Source organism: Anticarsia gemmatalis, chromosome 18 (genome assembly GCF_050436995.1).
Source record: "Anticarsia gemmatalis isolate Benzon Research Colony breed Stoneville strain chromosome 18, ilAntGemm2 primary, whole genome shotgun sequence".
In the NCBI taxonomy this organism is placed as follows: domain Eukaryota; kingdom Metazoa; phylum Arthropoda; class Insecta; order Lepidoptera; family Erebidae; genus Anticarsia; species Anticarsia gemmatalis.
In genome coordinates, this window is record NC_134762.1 from 4,928,018 (window position 1) to 4,947,146 (window position 19,129).

Genomic DNA, 19,129 nt, shown 5'->3' on the forward strand with positions numbered 1-19,129 from the left:
GGCAAATTCCAAATTCAAATCCATCGCATCCAAAATGGCGTTTAGCGTACAATTAAATCTCCCCCATAGATTTAAGCAATTCAGAAACAGATACAAAATAATAATAAGAAGGGCACTTAAGTGGGGGATGGCCAGGTGTGCACTCGACAGGGTTGCAACCCTTATGTACAGTTACTGTCTGCTCTATGTAATGTTTGATTAATGTTTAATATGACGTTTTTATCTATTTAAACGGCAGATTATGGCCGTGTTTAGTAAATAGGATGAGGGGAATAACTTTTATTTATGAAGCTTGTCTGGTTTTATGATTTCCGTTACGTTTAAACCGTATCGTTATAGTTTGACAACTGACTCTGATTACTTGACTTTCAACAAAATGAGGTCGTAGGTCGTTGTCCTTGGGGATACACTTAGTTTGACAAAGTTCTACTAAACAACACTTTCGTACTTTCTGAAGGACTTTGTCACACTCAAAAATGTATACTCTGCATTCATTATCTTCAAAATTTTGGACTTTTTTTTCCAATCATAAAGCCCTCAATGCTCCTCCTTAAAACTTACTAATTACAACTTTTCAACTCAATATTATACCCAAAAACACAACCATTTCTGCATATACACACTAAAAATCATGTCTGCAAACCTACAGCACACACGAAAACTAAAAAAAAAATATAACAACAACTATAAATGAAATTTATAGCGTCGGCCATAAAAACGGGGATTAAAAATAAATTGCTCGAATAAATTGCACCTCTGAAATTAAAACACTCCCTCACACGACACGCGTACTTGCGTCGACAGTGGGTGTGACATAGCGACTTTTGTATAAGCGGTAGCGAGAGCGGACGCGTAAGCGATTTTAGTACTAAACGACCTGTTTCAGAGCATATTTTTATAGAGATGTTATTGTAATGTTGGTTGTGGAAGGCAAATGTTCACGTATTCAGTATCAATTAGTAACAATTTATTAAGTGAGAGAATTTAATGCCTTTAGCAAATCATTCAAAGTTACTGCTACTATTAAGTCAATTTATTTGTTTTCTGAAAATAATAGGTCGGTATTTCAGTTGGGTACTTGTTAACCATTTAACATACCTAACATGGTGTGTGAATTCATGTGTTCCATTCATTCAATTTATGTCTTCGTTTCAAAACCCAAAATCGTATATTTTATTTTACAAAAAAAAAACAATTCTGTTGCAATAATTCGAACTTGAAGCTACGTAAACGCAATTCATCAATTTCTCTTTTACAATACCTTACTACTTCTTGATCTCTTAAAACATATATCCCGCTACCGCTTATGAAAACTGCTGCAGGTTGTAGGGAGGTAGTATTGTCCATTGTTCTTTTAACAGGCGCTCGCTTGTTAGCACGCGCGCCAGTAAGGTGACGCGGAGAGCGATTAACAACGGCGGCGCGATAACTCGCCACTTCAACACTACCTACCCACTAAATTGGCAAACGCTTATTAATTACAACCGATTATATCACGCTTCAACTAAGTACAAGTATTTCGAGGTGATGTGGATTTTTTGGTTGTATATGTGTAATTTTTATGAAAATATAAGACGTAGAAGTTGATTGATAACACATGCTTAACTTCTGCGTTCGATAAGAATGAAACTAGGAAAATATGTGATTTTTTTGGCATAAAGAACGAATATTCTAGTTAAAAGACTATAAGTAACGAATAACATAGCTACAATAAAAAATCTTATTTACCTCAAAACACTTTAATCAACATTCTAATCTATATCTCCGAATTCCAAAAAAGGACCAATTCAAAAGAACCAATCTTCGCATTCTATGCACGAACTAGGAAAATTATAGCGACCACAAAAAAACGTCGGTACAAAACAATGAACTTAGCCCCCGCCCTTTGCAAGGCCTTAATCAAGGGCTGGCCCAAATTCGCCCACAAATTGCATCCAATTGTTCGCTTTTTACGTGTTTGTGAGGGTTAAAAAATGTATTGTGGGCCGATCTTGTCCGATCTAATGCACTCCTATTGAAGGCCGCTCGTTTGTGAACATTGCATGCTCATAATTGTACTGAACGTTAATTTCGCGTACGATTAGAGGACTCGTGATCATATTTAGTGATTATGCCGGTTTGTTTACTGCTTGTTTCACAATAACAATGCTCTGAAATTATTACGAATTAGAGGACTGTATTACGCATTGTACAGTCTTTGTTGTTACGTACAAATGTTAGATACAATTAGATTCGAAACTTACCACGTTAAATACTTACGGTCAAATGATATTGGTTCAAATTGTAAGTTTTTTTGGTAGAAAATACATTTCTTTTCTTCGAAAAATCTTCATGATCTTAGCATTCGGATACAGTAAAAAACTAATCTGGATAAAACCGAAATAATACCAAGAGACATTAAAAAACTGAGATCAAAAGAGACGTATTAACGGTTCAGACAAACAATGAAGCAAAAATATCTTCGTGCCACAGGATTAGATAACAATTTTGTGGTTTTCTATCGCACACCGCGATACCCTTTTTTATTCACGATACTTTTAGCAAAGCGGATTATTTTTTTAAACGGGTTAAATTTTTTAAACGTTTTTTGCGAAAGACGTCTGCGTCCCATAGTTAGTAGCCATCCTTTGATATTATCTAGGAGATAATTTCAAAGTCTTTTCAATACACTTTGGATACCACTCGACAATAATTGAGGAAGCTACACAATTTGGAGTGGTGCAGATGTGGATTCTATTATGTTTAAAATTTCGATTTTAAAAGCTTTTGATGTCCTTTCAATTGCGATATACAGAACGTTAAGTAATTTCTGCAAACCGTTTTGATCGAAAATGTATTAATATTTTTAGTGTGTAGGATTATTTGATTGTGAATTTTACCTGTATTCAATGAAGCATTGGCATTATAATTTTAGCTAACAGCGGTTTACTTTCCAGACGAGCTGATGCACTCGGCGGCGATGGGGGGCGGAGCCCTATTCGGGTGCTCGAGTGCCGGCCACAGCGGTATCAACCAGCTGGGCGGAGTGTACGTGAACGGCAGACCGCTGCCGGACTCCACGCGGCAGAAGATCGTGGAGCTGGCGCACTCGGGCGCGCGCCCCTGTGACATCAGCCGCATACTGCAGGTCTCCAACGGATGCGTCTCCAAGATACTCGGCAGGTCTGTTGGTTTTTAGTACGCATGTATATTGTAGTCTACTTTCTACTCTTCTATTCTATATTTTTTAACTAATATATTTTTTTTTCGATAATATTTAAATCCATTTTATTAGTGTTTTGTATGCTTTACGAAGCTTTTTATATAACTTAATTTCAATTAGACTGAAAAATTTAAAGCGCATTTTAATAATCATCTTCAAATACACGTTTGACCTCAAATCTTAAACCGTCATAATCACTCATCGGCGCGGTTTTATATTAAGCCTTTATATTTCAAGGCCTACGAATTTCGCCCCGAGATATAAAATTATCTCTACACAAAGACCATCATCTATCATGAACCCTGACACTACAGAATTACTAACTACCAAACGACATTTTTCATTTAGAAATGTCTTTGAGAATAACTTAATACTTGAAGAACTTATTTTTCTTAAATATTGCTCTTGATTCTCTTTGATTCTTCACACAGAATTCAAGAAACAAGCACCCTTAACAATTAAAACGAATACTATTACACGAATAAACGAATTATTTAACACAAAACCTATTGTGGCGCTCACAAAAGTCAAAGAATCGATTATGTCTAAGTAAGATGGGGTCAAATTCTTGCGCCACGCGTTAGCAAATTGACGGAATTCCCATAATACCGCCCAAGGAACCGCACAATGGGCGCGACAATAAGTCCTGGACAAAATTAAGGAATATTTCAATGACTTAATCAATACAATAGTTTGAGTTTGCATTCCCATAGAAGTATTGTTTTTGTTGAATGGTTGACGTGTGCGCCGCGGGGTGCTAGGTGGGAATCGACATCGGGTGCCGACTGCGGTGTACTATGGGGTGCCAGCTCTAATTTCGACGGCAATTTATTGTTTGATTGCGATTTTATCTCGAGATCACGGAGGATTTGAGCCCTCTGCAGAAGTGCTTATTGAAATGCCAGCACTCAGCGATTTAATGGTAATGGAATTGGCGCGAATGTTTTCGTAATTATTTTTGATTTATCAAAAGTGCTTGTTTTAATCCGATTTCAGTGCAACTGTTACTGAAATACGCTAATTTAATCTATCATTTTATAGTTATTATTATTAATTCACACGTTTACATGTTAATAGTACGTTCATTCACAGTTTAATACAATAATACTTAGCAACACATTACGATTCATGAGAACAAAAAATGTCAAAAGTCAATCGAACAATAAAAAAGTAAAGACGTCAATCAAAGAACTAGACTTATTTTAATACAGGGTGTGCTTTACAGGGCTGTCCCACGACCGCCCCTAAATAAAAATGAAAATAAAACATTATTTTGTAGTAATTGGCACCCCTACTGGGGGAGACCGCTTGACGCCACTTCAAGAGATCTTATAGGAAAAATAAATTTTGGCTCGTCGAACCCTATAATATTGCCCTCTGGGCATGTGCTATTATTTTGTAATGTTTTGCTTGTTAAGATATTGGCGAAACAAGTTGTTTTTTGTGAGAAAATCGCTCTGTAATGTTTGAGTGTTAAGGGATTTGGGGTACCTTTAGGGATTTTTGGATAATCATAAAATCCGTAAGTTATATTTGATAAATCTACTTTTTATTTAAACTTTACCTAATAGTATTTATGTTTAGTTATAAAACAGGATTAGGTTAGTTACTCTTCCATTATTCTATAGTGTACCTTAGTACAAATAAACACAATTAAATCAACAATCCAAGATCTATCAAGTGTCAATCACCTAAAGTTCCGAAACGAAATTCGTTATTTTTCCCATTTGTTCGTCGAGACGCGACGGCTGTAAGTGCTAGTGTTGTTCCCACACACCCCTGGACATTCTTATCGTGCCAATTACTAGGGAAGGGGTTCAAAAGTGTTCCTTAGAAGGGCCAGCGGGACTCCTAATTAAGGAGAATTCCCGCTGATACACGTTTTATACGATTTTCAATGTTTGGCAAAAGTTTAAGTTTACGCATTTACAGCACAAACTTTCGACGAGGGATGTCTTTTGAAATAGTTTTAGATCGATGATAGCGATTTTCTATACAAGTTTAGTTTTATCTAAGTTTAAAGATCTTTTGCGAAGTAATAATCAGGGACGATAAAATCTGATACAAATAAATTTTCGATGTAAAAATCGTTAGTTTCTAACAACATATTGTCAATGGGGCGTATAACTTGGTTACGTTAAACAACCACTTGAAAAACAATCTGAGATAAGTGGCCAATCCCATAGCCCCCGGATACTCTATCTTCATCTAATCTGCGACCCCCTGACGACACAATTTAGCGCCACTGTGCACTGCTATATCAATTCAATAGTATTTCAAGCTTTTAAAAATACATTATTTTTATGGCCGTTATTTTCTATCATATTAAGTAGTTAACAATTGAGTGCTATTTTTCATTATAGTTTTATGTAAATTAATATTTTTTAACACAAACAAATTCGTTTAACTCAGAGATTAACTTGGAAATAATTTATCTTCATTTGATTTCGACTAAACCTCACCAAAATAGGTTTAGTTGTTTCGTGGAAGCGTACGACACTTATTTACCAGGAATATATTCGATTACTCGAAAATAAAGCACGAAACTACACAACGACTCTTAGTTAGTACAATACGAGATGAGAGCAACGGAGTCGAAGCAATGAATGAATGAACGACAATGGCGGCGACCGAATGATTTCGATCAATTTATTATTGTTTCATGCAATAATTGCTTACAGCGGCAATTTGTTTGCGATTCCGTAGCGTTTGTGGCCGCAATTTAGTTACTTGATCAAACGTTGGTTTTCAATGAATACTATGTTTTAATTTTACAACAGTTTTTGGTCAAATAATTGGCGAACTAAAAGCTTATTTCGGTTCATATTTGTTTATGAATAAATCGAGATTTAAATACGTAACAATTTACGTTAATTGAAAATGGTTACATTATGCTATGTATTTCGCTCACCACATTCAGACTGGACAAAAATAATGTCAACTGTATCAAAATTTCTAATTCTAACATACTTAAATAAACCTTCTATTTGCAACTCAAAACAATAATTTTTACGAACATTTAATTCTGAAACTGTTTACTACACTTCTTGATATTTTAAACATAATTTATCAAAAAAACAAAAACTTTCTTTACTAACATCAAACAACACAGGGCCCAAAAAACTTCTCAATTTGAAATCAACAAAAACATTTTTGTACTATTGCAAAAAGCACAAAACATCCAAAGTTCATTGAACTCCTTCAATTAAGTATCGGTTATTGCCTTACGCCCTTTTTGCGACGCCTTAGGCGGGAGATTAAGATCATTCTATTAAGTTGGCTAAGCAAATATATTGACAGATGACAATATTGGGGATCGACGTATTTGTTATTGGCTTGTAATTATTTTGTAACGGTTTTGGTTACCTATTGAAATGTAGGTTAACAATAATGATACGTAATAAGACTATTGACATAGAATTTCTTGGGTAATCTTGTTTCAATAAAAGACATCCTTTTGCTTGTTTTTATATGATTTTCAATTTGTGACTCTAAAGCCATACGCAATTGATACCGGCTTATTTGAGACAGCTTCTTTATTTTAGAAAAACATACAATTATTGATTATCATCTAGTAAGATCGTACATGCCAAAGCTATCTTCTAAGTCGTCGAACTGTAACACACGACCAATGAAAATATTTTTCATCTGTTCTTCTGTGTCATAAGTAGTCAGTCGTGTACGTTACGCTAGCAAGAAAGTGTCACCTAGAGTGATATAAGTAGAACGTATAATTAGTGCGCAATCTGCTGTAAATGTGCGCCGCATAAAAAAATTGTGCGTGTTGTAGTTTTGAAAAAAAAACGTAAAAACGATTCCTGCTGGAGTAACGTTGTTCTAGCAAGAAAATTCTAGACGAATTATCGGAGAGATAAAATACATACATGGGCAGAGAGCTTATATTTGTGCAAGTATGTGCGCCATAAATATAATTTGTGCGTCTTCAGGTTTTCGAGATATTGCGTTTCTCGCTGCAGTAACGTTTTGCAAATTCGTGTATCTCCAAGACCATTTTATGTGCGCCTGTAGAATGAACATACACGAATAGCTCTTAATTTGTGCATATTTGTGACATAATTAGATGCCAGATAATATTTATAATTTTCAAGTAATCGCGCTTTATTGAAAACTTAAAAAAATATTGTAGCGCCTAAATGAGAAGACGTATAAGCTCGCTAAAAACTGTATTCGTTCCATCTTTTTGTTTATAATTACCATAAAAAGTTTCAAAACAGAACCTACAAGCGTTAATGAATAATATTACTAAAAGTCGAAACGACGGCATCATAACTTTGACGCCAACAAACAAGAAACTGGCTCAACCTAAGATGTGTAGATGTAAACCAAAAATTAGTGCATTTATCAAATAATATATAGTAAAAATATCCAGCTTCAACTGTTTCGTGTTAAGTAAATATTAATATCAAACCAAAACAGTTATTCAGCGCAGGTTATCCGACCAAATTCGAATGACTACAAAAAAGCGACGGATTCATACGTATCGATGACCTCCTTTATTAAACGTATTACACCTAAACTGTGTTCGTACAGTCACGCTCAAATGTTCGTTGGGAATTATTATTACAATGACCTAATAAAAATATAATATATGTAATATACCTAGGTATTAAATGTACTTTCTGATCATATGAAATCAAAGAGCTTGTTGGTTTAAAAAAATATTATTTTTATTATCATAATCATGATTCTTAAAGTAATTATGGCAACAAATCACAGATCAAATTTTCTACCTATAAATATTAGAACAAACATTGTTCAATTAAACTATTTGTACCTTGTATAGTCATTTGGTATTATTTAAAATCACAGATCAGTTTTTCATTTACTTAAGTACACAAACAATAAAATCACTTAAAGTAGTTCAGTACCATCATGGCGTGAAATTTAAATATTAAGTAGTTGTTGTTTTGGCCGAGATATAATTATGTTTTGGTTAGGTATGATTATATAGTACGCGAACGTAATAAAAACCTATAGAGCGTTATATTTTGTTATCAATTTATGTTTTTTAAAGAATAGCCGGATTTGAAAACTTCAACTCAAGTTTCACATATCGGGCTGCTTAGGTTTGGGTTTTCAAATTAGGCAATTAATAAAAGGATAAAAAAGAATAATAATTTTAACCGGTCTATACTACGTTCGCGTATCATACTATCATACCCAAAACTAAATTATATCTCGGCCAACAAATGATGTACATAATCGTGCGCAAAGTTACCGGAACAGCTAGAATAGAATGTTTAATGTATAATAGAATACGGGAATTAACGCGAACACGCATTTTACCTTAAAATGCCTAACGTTTCGGCGCAGGTTGCACTCGCCGTGGTCCCAGGCAGACTGGAGCAGCGATGACAGGACTTCGTGTATATGAGGCGGACGAATGTCCATCCACCCTCATATTTTGATTTTTCCAACCGCCACCACACACTACACTAACCGTGTCCCTATTCTGTGAGCTCACCGATTGCGAAACATAGCGAGGTTTTGTAACAGTAATCACTGGATTCCACGTCGCGGATAATTTGAAGCCGTCTTCCCGATTGAAATTTGAGTGTTTCTTGATTTCGATCGCTTCACGAACAATCCTCGAGTAGAAATGTCGTTCAGTGGAGAGGACTTGAGGGCGATGGAACTCAATCCAGTGATTAGTTCCTGCTTCGAGTAGATGTTCCGCAATGGCTGACTTGCTTATTTGACGGTTCTTAACAGCGGCGATATGTTCCTTGACCCTTTCAGCTATCGACCGCTTAGTCTGGCCTATGTAGGAACTACCGCAGCTGCAGTTGATCTTGTAGACACCTGGTGTTTGAAACGGTAGTACATCCTTCGGTGTGCCCACCATGCTGCTGACTTTTGCCCCCGGCGTGAACACTGTGCTGATGCTGTATTGTTTCAATACATTCCCGATCTTATCAGTCACTCCTCTGACGTAGGGCAAGTAGGCGGGCTGTCTGTTGACCTCCGGATGTTTACTCCGTTTCGTGATCCTGTTCCTTCGTCGACTTACGTGGTATCCGTTCATTCGTAGTACCTCCTGAACATGTTCCAGCTCCTTCCCAACATGTTCAGGGTCACAGAGGTCATGAGCTCTGTTCTTCAGTGACGTCATAACGGACTGCAAGTGACGGGGATGGTGATGTGATGTAGCGTGCAGGTATCTATCTGTGTGTGTCGGTTTCCGGTAAACACAGTGTGATAAGGATCCATCGGGTTTCGCGGCAACCCTCACATCTAGGAATGACAACGACCTGTCCGTCTCCATTTCATAGGTGAACCTCATGTTAGGGTGAATGGAGTTTAGGTGTTCTAGATATTGATCTACTTCCTGTTGACCTCCTTGGATAATGCAGAAGATGTCGTCCACATATCTTTTCCAAAGCCGTATGGTTTTTGGTCCGAGTGCCAATGCTTTCTCCTCAAAGTGCTCCATCCAGAGATTAGCCAGTGCAGGGGCAACGGGGCTGCCCATTGCGACGCCATCAATCTGAAGGTAATGTTGGCCTTGGAAAAGGAAGTAGTTGCCGTCCAAACAGTTTTTAAGTAGATCGATATAGTTAAACGGCATCTCGTTGTCCTCTAGCTTGGTCTTTACCACGTCCAAACACTCCTTAATTGGAACATTGGTGAAGAGCGACTCGACGTCAAAACTCACCATGACATCGCCCCGTTCCAATCTAAGGTCCTTAATAATCTGGACGAAATGCCGCGAATCTTTCACAAAAGACGGTGTATTTCCCACGAGTGGCTGCAATACTGACGCAACGTACTTTGCAAGGTCGTAAGTAGGAGAGGCGATTTGACTTACGATAGGCCGCAGTGGTACGTTGGACTTGTGTATTTTGGGCAGGCCATATAATTTCGGTGGTTGGTGCGACTTCGGTTTATACAGTCTCTCGTACTCGTCTTCCGTAAAAAGGTCCTTGTTGTCCTGTATCAGCGTCCGTATTCGTCGTGTTACTCTAGCCGTAGGGTTATATGATACCGGTTTATATACCTTGTTATCACATAACAAATCCCGAACTTTCTGTTGGTAATCAGTTGTATTCATCACTACAGTGGCGTTTCCCTTGTCGGCCTTAAGCACTAATATATCCCGGTTATCCCGAATAAGTTTCAGTGCTTGACGCTCTTCTGCAGTGGTATTACTCGCTGGAACCTTCGATTTTCGTAATATAACCGCAACGTCCTGTCGCAGGGTATCGGCGTCGCCGGGCGGTATTTTATTACGAGCAATCGTTTCCTCGACGCTACTGATTACACTTTCGAACGGAATTCGCTTAGGCGTTAGTGCGAAGTTCATGCCTTTGGCCAAGATGTTAATCGTAGGTTGGTCTAAACTCACATTTGAAAGGTTTACGACGGTTTTAGTCAGTGGATCGGGAACGGCCGGTGACGTATTTTTCTCGACATACCTTCGGTTGTACTCCTTCGAGAACTTACGCTCATGGGTTTCACTACACAACTCGAAGGTCCGAGAAGCCTGAAGATACGTTACCCGATCACACAAGTCGTAATCTTCGCGTGATAAACTAACACTACACTTCACATGTAACACGTATAACTCGCTATGAATACGGTTAAGCTCACTGTGTTTGTTCCGTATTAATTGTCTCAGAAGCCGTTCACTCGCGTTATTTAGAATATTACGGGAATGCGCAATGTCACTACGCGGTTTGATACGTACACACGTAGGTAATAAGTTCCAATCGCGACACTTAGTTAAAAATATCAACGATGTTTCCACTCGCGCACGTTTCCGACGTAAATATTCTAGGTCACGTATTTGTTTTGCAATGTCCGACCCGTAGCGGTTTGCAATCATAACTTTTAAACTCTCGCGTTGCATGTTTAATGTATAATAGAATACGGGAATTAACGCGAACACGCATTTTACCTTAAAATGCCTAACGTTTCGGCGCAGGTTGCACTCGCCGTGGTCCCAGGCAGACTGGAGCAGCGATGACAGGACTTCGTGTATATGAGGCGGACGAATGTCCATCCACCCTCATATTTTGATTTTTCCAACCGCCACCACACACTACACTAACCGTGTCCCTATTCTGTGAGCTCACCGATTGCGAAACATAGCGAGGTTTTGTAACAGTAATCACTGGATTCCACGTCGCGGATAATTTGAAGCCGTCTTCCCGATTGAAATTTGAGTGTTTCTTGATTTCGATCGCTTCACGAACAATCCTCGAGTAGAAATGTCGTTCAGTGGAGAGGACTTGAGGGCGATGGAACTCAATCCAGTGATTAGTTCCTGCTTCGAGTAGATGTTCCGCAATGGCTGACTTGCTTATTTGACGGTTCTTAACAGCGGCGATATGTTCCTTGACCCTTTCAGCTATCGACCGCTTAGTCTGGCCTATGTAGGAACTACCGCAGCTGCAGTTGATCTTGTAGACACCTGGTGTTTGAAACGGTAGTACATCCTTCGGTGTGCCCACCATGCTGCTGACTTTTGCCCCCGGCGTGAACACTGTGCTGATGCTGTATTGTTTCAATACATTCCCGATCTTATCAGTCACTCCTCTGACGTAGGGCAAGTAGGCGGGCTGTCTGTTGACCTCCGGATGTTTACTCCGTTTCGTGATCCTGTTCCTTCGTCGACTTACGTGGTATCCGTTCATTCGTAGTACCTCCTGAACATGTTCCAGCTCCTTCCCAACATGTTCAGGGTCACAGAGGTCATGAGCTCTGTTCTTCAGTGACGTCATAACGGACTGCAAGTGACGGGGATGGTGATGTGATGTAGCGTGCAGGTATCTATCTGTGTGTGTCGGTTTCCGGTAAACACAGTGTGATAAGGATCCATCGGGTTTCGCGGCAACCCTCACATCTAGGAATGACAACGACCTGTCCGTCTCCATTTCATAGGTGAACCTCATGTTAGGGTGAATGGAGTTTAGGTGTTCTAGATATTGATCTACTTCCTGTTGACCTCCTTGGATAATGCAGAAGATGTCGTCCACATATCTTTTCCAAAGCCGTATGGTTTTTGGTCCGAGTGCCAATGCTTTCTCCTCAAAGTGCTCCATCCAGAGATTAGCCAGTGCAGGGGCAACGGGGCTGCCCATTGCGACGCCATCAATCTGAAGGTAATGTTGGCCTTGGAAAAGGAAGTAGTTGCCGTCCAAACAGTTTTTAAGTAGATCGATATAGTTAAACGGCATCTCGTTGTCCTCTAGCTTGGTCTTTACCACGTCCAAACACTCCTTAATTGGAACATTGGTGAAGAGCGACTCGACGTCAAAACTCACCATGACATCGCCCCGTTCCAATCTAAGGTCCTTAATAATCTGGACGAAATGCCGCGAATCTTTCACAAAAGACGGTGTATTTCCCACGAGTGGCTGCAATACTGACGCAACGTACTTTGCAAGGTCGTAAGTAGGAGAGGCGATTTGACTTACGATAGGCCGCAGTGGTACGTTGGACTTGTGTATTTTGGGCAGGCCATATAATTTCGGTGGTTGGTGCGACTTCGGTTTATACAGTCTCTCGTACTCGTCTTCCGTAAAAAGGTCCTTGTTGTCCTGTATCAGCGTCCGTATTCGTCGTGTTACTCTAGCCGTAGGGTTATATGATACCGGTTTATATACCTTGTTATCACATAACAAATCCCGAACTTTCTGTTGGTAATCAGTTGTATTCATCACTACAGTGGCGTTTCCCTTGTCGGCCTTAAGCACTAATATATCCCGGTTATCCCGAATAAGTTTCAGTACAGAATAAGTTCGAGTTGTGTAGTGAAACCCATGAGCGTAAGTTCTCGAAGGAGTACAACCGAAGGTATGTCGAGAAAAATACGTCACCGGCCGTTCCCGATCCACTGACTAAAACCGTCGTAAACCTTTCAAATGTGAGTTTAGACCAACCTACGATTAACATCTTGGCCAAAGGCATGAACTTCGCACTAACGCCTAAGCGAATTCCGTTCGAAAGTGTAATCAGTAGCGTCGAGGAAACGATTGCTCGTAATAAAATACCGCCCGGCGACGCCGATACCCTGCGACAGGACGTTGCGGTTATATTACGAAAATCGAAGGTTCCAGCGAGTAATACCACTGCAGAAGAGCGTCAAGCACTGAAACTTATTCGGGATAACCGGGATATATTAGTGCTTAAGGCCGACAAGGGAAACGCCACTGTAGTGATGAATACAACTGATTACCAACAGAAAGTTCGGGATTTGTTATGTGATAACAAGGTATATAAACCGGTATCATATAACCCTACGGCTAGAGTAACACGACGAATACGGACGCTGATACAGGACAACAAGGACCTTTTTACGGAAGACGAGTACGAGAGACTGTATAAACCGAAGTCGCACCAACCACCGAAATTATATGGCCTGCCCAAAATACACAAGTCCAACGTACCACTGCGGCCTATCGTAAGTCAAATCGCCTCTCCTACTTACGACCTTGCAAAGTACGTTGCGTCAGTATTGCAGCCACTCGTGGGAAATACACCGTCTTTTGTGAAAGATTCGCGGCATTTCGTCCAGATTATTAAGGACCTTAGATTGGAACGGGGCGATGTCATGGTGAGTTTTGACGTCGAGTCGCTCTTCACCAATGTTCCAATTAAGGAGTGTTTGGACGTGGTAAAGACCAAGCTAGAGGACAACGAGATGCCGTTTAACTATATCGATCTACTTAAAAACTGTTTGGACGGCAACTACTTCCTTTTCCAAGGCCAACATTACCTTCAGATTGATGGCGTCGCAATGGGCAGCCCCGTTGCCCCTGCACTGGCTAATCTCTGGATGGAGCACTTTGAGGAGAAAGCATTGGCACTCGGACCAAAAACCATACGGCTTTGGAAAAGATATGTGGACGACATCTTCTGCATTATCCAAGGAGGTCAACAGGAAGTAGATCAATATCTAGAACACCTAAACTCCATTCACCCTAACATGAGGTTCACCTATGAAATGGAGACGGACAGGTCGTTGTCATTCCTAGATGTGAGGGTTGCCGCGAAACCCGATGGATCCTTATCACACTGTGTTTACCGGAAACCGACACACACAGATAGATACCTGCACGCTACATCACATCACCATCCCCGTCACTTGCAGTCCGTTATGACGTCACTGAAGAACAGAGCTCATGACCTCTGTGACCCTGAACATGTTGGGAAGGAGCTGGAACATGTTCAGGAGGTACTACGAATGAACGGATACCACGTAAGTCGACGAAGGAACAGGATCACGAAACGGAGTAAACATCCGGAGGTCAACAGACAGCCCGCCTACTTGCCCTACGTCAGAGGAGTGACTGATAAGATCGGGAATGTATTGAAACAATACAGCATCAGCACAGTGTTCACGCCGGGGGCAAAAGTCAGCAGCATGGTGGGCACACCGAAGGATGTACTACCGTTTCAAACACCAGGTGTCTACAAGATCAACTGCAGCTGCGGTAGTTCCTACATAGGCCAGACTAAGCGGTCGATAGCTGAAAGGGTCAAGGAACATATCGCCGCTGTTAAGAACCGTCAAATAAGCAAGTCAGCCATTGCGGAACATCTACTCGAAGCAGGAACTAATCACTGGATTGAGTTCCATCGCCCTCAAGTCCTCTCCACTGAACGACATTTCTACTCGAGGATTGTTCGTGAAGCGATCGAAATCAAGAAACACTCAAATTTCAATCGGGAAGACGGCTTCAAATTATCCGCGACGTGGAATCCAGTGATTACTGTTACAAAACCTCGCTATGTTTCGCAATCGGTGAGCTCACAGAATAGGGACACGGTTAGTGTAGTGTGTGGTGGCGGTTGGAAAAATCAAAATATGAGGGTGGATGGACATTCGTCCGCCTCATATACACGAAGTCCTGTCATCGCTGCTCCAGTCTGCCTGGGACCACGGCGAGTGCAACCTGCGCCGAAACGTTAGGCATTTTAAGGTAAAATGCGTGTTCGCGTTAATTCCCGTATTCTATTATACATTAAACATGCAACGCGAGAGTTTAAAAGTTAGAATAGAATGATAGAAGAATAGGTATGTTTAATTTAATCAAAAGTTATTTATTTTTAACTATTTTCTACTGCACTGTACTCGGGCACAATACGTTTCAACCAGTTAGCGAGTAAAGTTAAGAAGGTCATCGACACGTATGAATCCGTCGCTTTTTTGTAGTCATTCGAATTTGGTCGGATAACCTGCGCTGAATAACTGTTTTGGTTTGATATTAATATTTACTTAACACGAAACAGTTGAAGCTGGATATTTTTACTATATATTATTTGATAAATGCACTAATTTTTGGTTTACATCTACACATCTTAGGTTGAGCCAGTTTCTTGTTTGTTGGCGTCAAAGTTATGATGCCGTCGTTTCGACTTTTAGTAATATTATTCATTAACGCTTGTAGGTTCTGTTTTGAAACTTTTTATGGTAATTATAAACAAAAAGATGGAACGAATACAGTTTTTAGCGAGCTTATACGTCTTCTCATTTAGGCGCTACAATATTTTTTTAAGTTTTCAATAAAGCGCGATTACTTGAAAATTATAAATATTATCTGGCATCTAATTATGTCACAAATATGCACAAATTAAGAGCTATTCGTGTATGTTCATTCTACAGGCGCACATAAAATGGTCTTGGAGATACACGAATTTGCAAAACGTTACTGCAGCGAGAAACGCAATATCTCGAAAACCTGAAGACGCACAAATTATATTTATGGCGCACATACTTGCACAAATATAAGCTCTCTGCCCATGTATGTATTTTATCTCTCCGATAATTCGTCTAGAATTTTCTTGCTAGAACAACGTTACTCCAGCAGGAATCGTTTTTACGTTTTTTTTTCAAAACTACAACATGCACAATTTTTTTATGCGGCGCACATTTACAGCAGATTGCGCACTAATTATACGTTCTACTTATATCACTCTAGGTGACACTTTCTTGCTGGCGTAACGTACACTAGTCAGTCTTTGATAAATCAATAATTCGCAACCTTCTTTCACAATTCAAAACACATGTAACGCACCTATTTCGATTCACATATTCATAGTATAAAGTACAAAAATCATGATTTACTTAAACTCAAACCGCACGCATCTAACCCCAGTCTCACACAAGGCAACATTATCACACAACGATAACTATCAATACAATTTCAATTGTGTTGCCAAATATCGACACATGTCTAACAATACGCTCAAGGAACATCCTGTATGCACATTCAATACCTTCAAAATTACACCTTAATTCCTAAGTGATAGAGTTCATTTTCATACCAATGTTGTGATAATCGAAGGGAATTCGGCAATGCTTTGTATAGGTACTTGAAGTAAGGGGATACGAGATTATGTTAGTAATTGTGTCTTAATAGTATTTTAGTTGAATGGTCTACGAAATTGTAGGTTTAGTTTGTTTAATGTATAATTTTGGTAATTGATTTTGAGTAGGGCTAATGTTTAAAATGGCTCTTCTTTTGTCAAACACAACGTAGTTACTAACACTTTTAAAATGCTTTTATACAATTTTTGCCTTGCCTTTTGATGCCTTGTATTAAAAGTATCAAAACTTTTTAACACTCTACACTAAGTACCTACCAAACAATCAATTAAATACAAGTTAGTATAAACATTTTTTTTGTATCTAAGTGGGAAAAAAATACATTCTTTCAGAAATAACAACTTCAAAACGACACAAATTAAGGTCTAACGGCCTGTTTGATCAATGTTATCTATCACTTTTTCCACCAGATAGCAATAGCTCCAACAGAACACCTATTAACCCGTGGGTAAAGCGTAAGTCTTAACATAAAAAGCGTCAGTCTACAGCAACACTAACACAACTAACGAAATAAAACAATTGAGCAAAAAACCAAGCTCACTGGTCTTCTTCATCTTCCAAACTAAATTCAGCTTTGCACGCAGATATTACGAGACGGGGTCGATAAAGCCCCGTGCCATCGGGGGTTCGAAGCCGAGGGTTGCCACCACGCCTGTAGTGCAGAAGATCGCTGACTACAAGAGGGAGTGCCCTTCGATCTTCGCGTGGGAGATCAGGGACCGTCTTCTAAGTGAAAACGTGTGCAATAACGACAATATACCTAGTGTGAGTACCATTTTTGATTATTTGCTTTATAATAATGATTTATGAATGTGTGATTGAACAATCAAAAAGTTCTAGGTATTTTGTTTTAAGAAAATAATCGTGTTCAATGGTTTGCATTACTATTTTCAGTTGTGTTTCTAGAGTTGTAGCAGCCTAAGTAGGCTGCATTTTATATTTTGAAAAAGAGGCAAGGGTTCTTTTGCGTCTATCTACCCCTATGGGAATAAGGCGTGATTTGATCTATCTTTGTTACATACACCTCAAAGTTATAAACGTAATACACTTGAGTAATGTTAAAACTATCAATAAAACCAGTCTATGGTTTGGTGCAGCTGTATCGAATAAGTTACCACCACGAGCAGCATAATAAATGACAATAATATTTCGCGACAAAAATGCGATTTCGTGATCTAAAATTTGTAGACGTAGCTTAAAATTAGGTAGTGAAATTCAGGGCCCAAAAGGCACTAAAGCGTTTATATCAGATACGAAGTAGCTTTCATTTACAAAAACGTTCCCTACACCGACATTTTTCTCTCTCTAAGGAAGCTTAAATATCATTTTGCGACTACTCATCTCTGAACTAATTCAGTTAAAGGTTTCTTAACCCCATTGATCACTGGTTTGTGTAATTGGCTATGAACGCCTCAATTATGTGTTTAAGTTCATTCAAGCTAATCTGTAGACATCTAATTATGAGACCAGAACCAACTTGAAAATAATCTCAGGTTTATCATACATGTGTTGCAGCAAACAATAACCTAATCGTAATCTATAATACCACGCTGTATGGTAATTTCAATGGTTTACATTATACCTATTCATAGTTAATCCATTCAGCCGTCTGTTCGTCAATCAAACAATACGACTATCGATGCTGGTCAAAATATTATCGAATATCTAATTAAAATTCACAAAACATATGCTGCCCATTGTGTCGACTTCAAAATAATCTGGACATAGTTCAGTGACAATAATTCTCTGTAATCCAATTTCGTAATTTTACATTTAGGAGCATATGTTTCGGACGGGCGCGGGCCTATTGTCCGAAAGTCTTTTCAAGATGAACCGTCCTCTACACTCTATAGTATCCATACTCCATTCTGTTATTGACGATAGCTTATAAAATTTTACTTCGGAATGTTTGATGCCGTTTTATTAGGTTTTTGTATGGGACAAAACCTCGTCTATTATGCTTGGGAGTTCATAAATTTTTCTATTGGACGCTATTAGGAGTCTGTCAACTTTTATGTCAATAACAAATTGAAAAGAATTGTGATTATTGAGTGCTCAAAGGAATAAAAGGATGATTTTCTTAAGGACGTAAATAAATCCTTAACGGATAATATGACTAGGGTCCACACATATTTAAAGCTCTGACCTTTATGAAGTGATTATATTTTAAAATAGAAGACCTGAATATACCATTTTCTTGTCAGCTCAAACTTTTCGCTTTCGAAAAAGAGCGATGAACTTCATCAAATCTCAGCATTGTTTAATTTTCTTGCTTAAACAAACAACAGTGACTGACATTAAATGTCATAAAGTATATATTAAAACTTTATTTAACATATCTAACATTTGTTTAATCACATATCTAACTGGTACATCTCATTAGAACAAACATTCGAGTTATGACGACTCCCATAGCCTCCACAATGATATATTTCACATAAATCTGGGCCACGGCAAAGGAAATAAAAACCATACGGAGATGCAATTACAACGACATCGTAAAACGCATGTAGAGTAACGAGATACGAGAACATTCTATTAATGAGATGAGTAAAAAAACACTACAGAAATAA

The 19,129-nt window shown here is 38.9% G+C and overlaps 1 protein-coding gene across 4 annotated transcripts in view; it reads left to right on the forward strand.

Annotated features, from left to right (window-relative positions):
* The window catches only part of toy (paired box 6 protein twin of eyeless), a 70,562-nt gene that overhangs the window by 14,677 nt on the left and 36,756 nt on the right, over positions 1–19,129 (forward strand). For 3 of the 4 annotated variants that reach the window (XM_076125749.1, XM_076125751.1, XM_076125748.1), the window contains exons 3-4: positions 2,937–3,162; positions 17,129–17,321. In XM_076125749.1, coding sequence (XP_075981864.1) covers positions 2,937–3,162; positions 17,129–17,321 — 419 coding nt within the window. The remainder of the gene's footprint in view (positions 1–2,936; positions 3,163–17,128; positions 17,322–19,129) is intronic. The other variant, XM_076125750.1, reaches the window with a different exon arrangement.